At 51.3% G+C, this 563-nt stretch overlaps 1 protein-coding gene across 1 annotated transcript; it reads right to left on the bottom strand.

The window, feature by feature from the left end:
* On the bottom strand, nt 1–505 carry PHACADRAFT_108583 (uncharacterized protein; the record flags this gene model as incomplete). Its single annotated transcript, XM_007402762.1, has 2 exons — nt 1–119; nt 265–505. Coding segments are annotated over 2 exons (360 nt in total), but the record flags the coding sequence as incomplete, so codon positions are not given.
* Nucleotides 506–563: the final 58 nt, after the last annotated feature.

Raw genomic sequence — 563 nt, 5'->3', positions numbered from 1 at the left:
TCAATTATAAGAGTCACACACCATATTCGTCGCAAATGGCACCATGCCCAACGCAAACGTGATCAGCGACCAGACATAGCTCTTATCCCGGACTGCGAAGACACGCAAGGCAGAAAAGACTGGCACATGGAATTCAGCGAATGTATTTTGATTTGGAAAGACGGCGTGATGCGTACGTGCGGCCTGGAGAAATTGCATGAGGGCGAATACCCAGTACAGGGTCTGAAGCGCCGTACAGCTATATATCGAATGTCAGTAAGCGACCCGCTGCCCGCAGGCCTTTAAACAAGCTGTACTTACTCCTGTAGTAAGCATTGTCACGGATTGCACACGGCCAGAAACATTCAAGGCTTACATTCGTAGTTGTCGGCGCAAGATTCGCGACGTTCGCGAGGAGCATACACCATCGTACCGAGCCAAGGAGCACGGCACGTGCAGTGATAGGCCTCCTCCAAACAATCTCAATCTCGTTGCTGAAGGTGATCAGAAATTCGTAGGTGACGAGGCCTGAGGGGCACGCCGTATGAGTGATGAAATGGGAGGCAAACGATGTACTTGCACGC

Source organism: Phanerochaete carnosa, assembly GCF_000300595.1.
Source record: "Phanerochaete carnosa HHB-10118-sp unplaced genomic scaffold PHACAscaffold_402, whole genome shotgun sequence".
Taxonomy (NCBI): Eukaryota; Fungi; Basidiomycota; class Agaricomycetes; order Polyporales; family Phanerochaetaceae; genus Phanerochaete; species Phanerochaete carnosa.
This window is presented reverse-complemented; position numbering and strand designations above follow the sequence as displayed.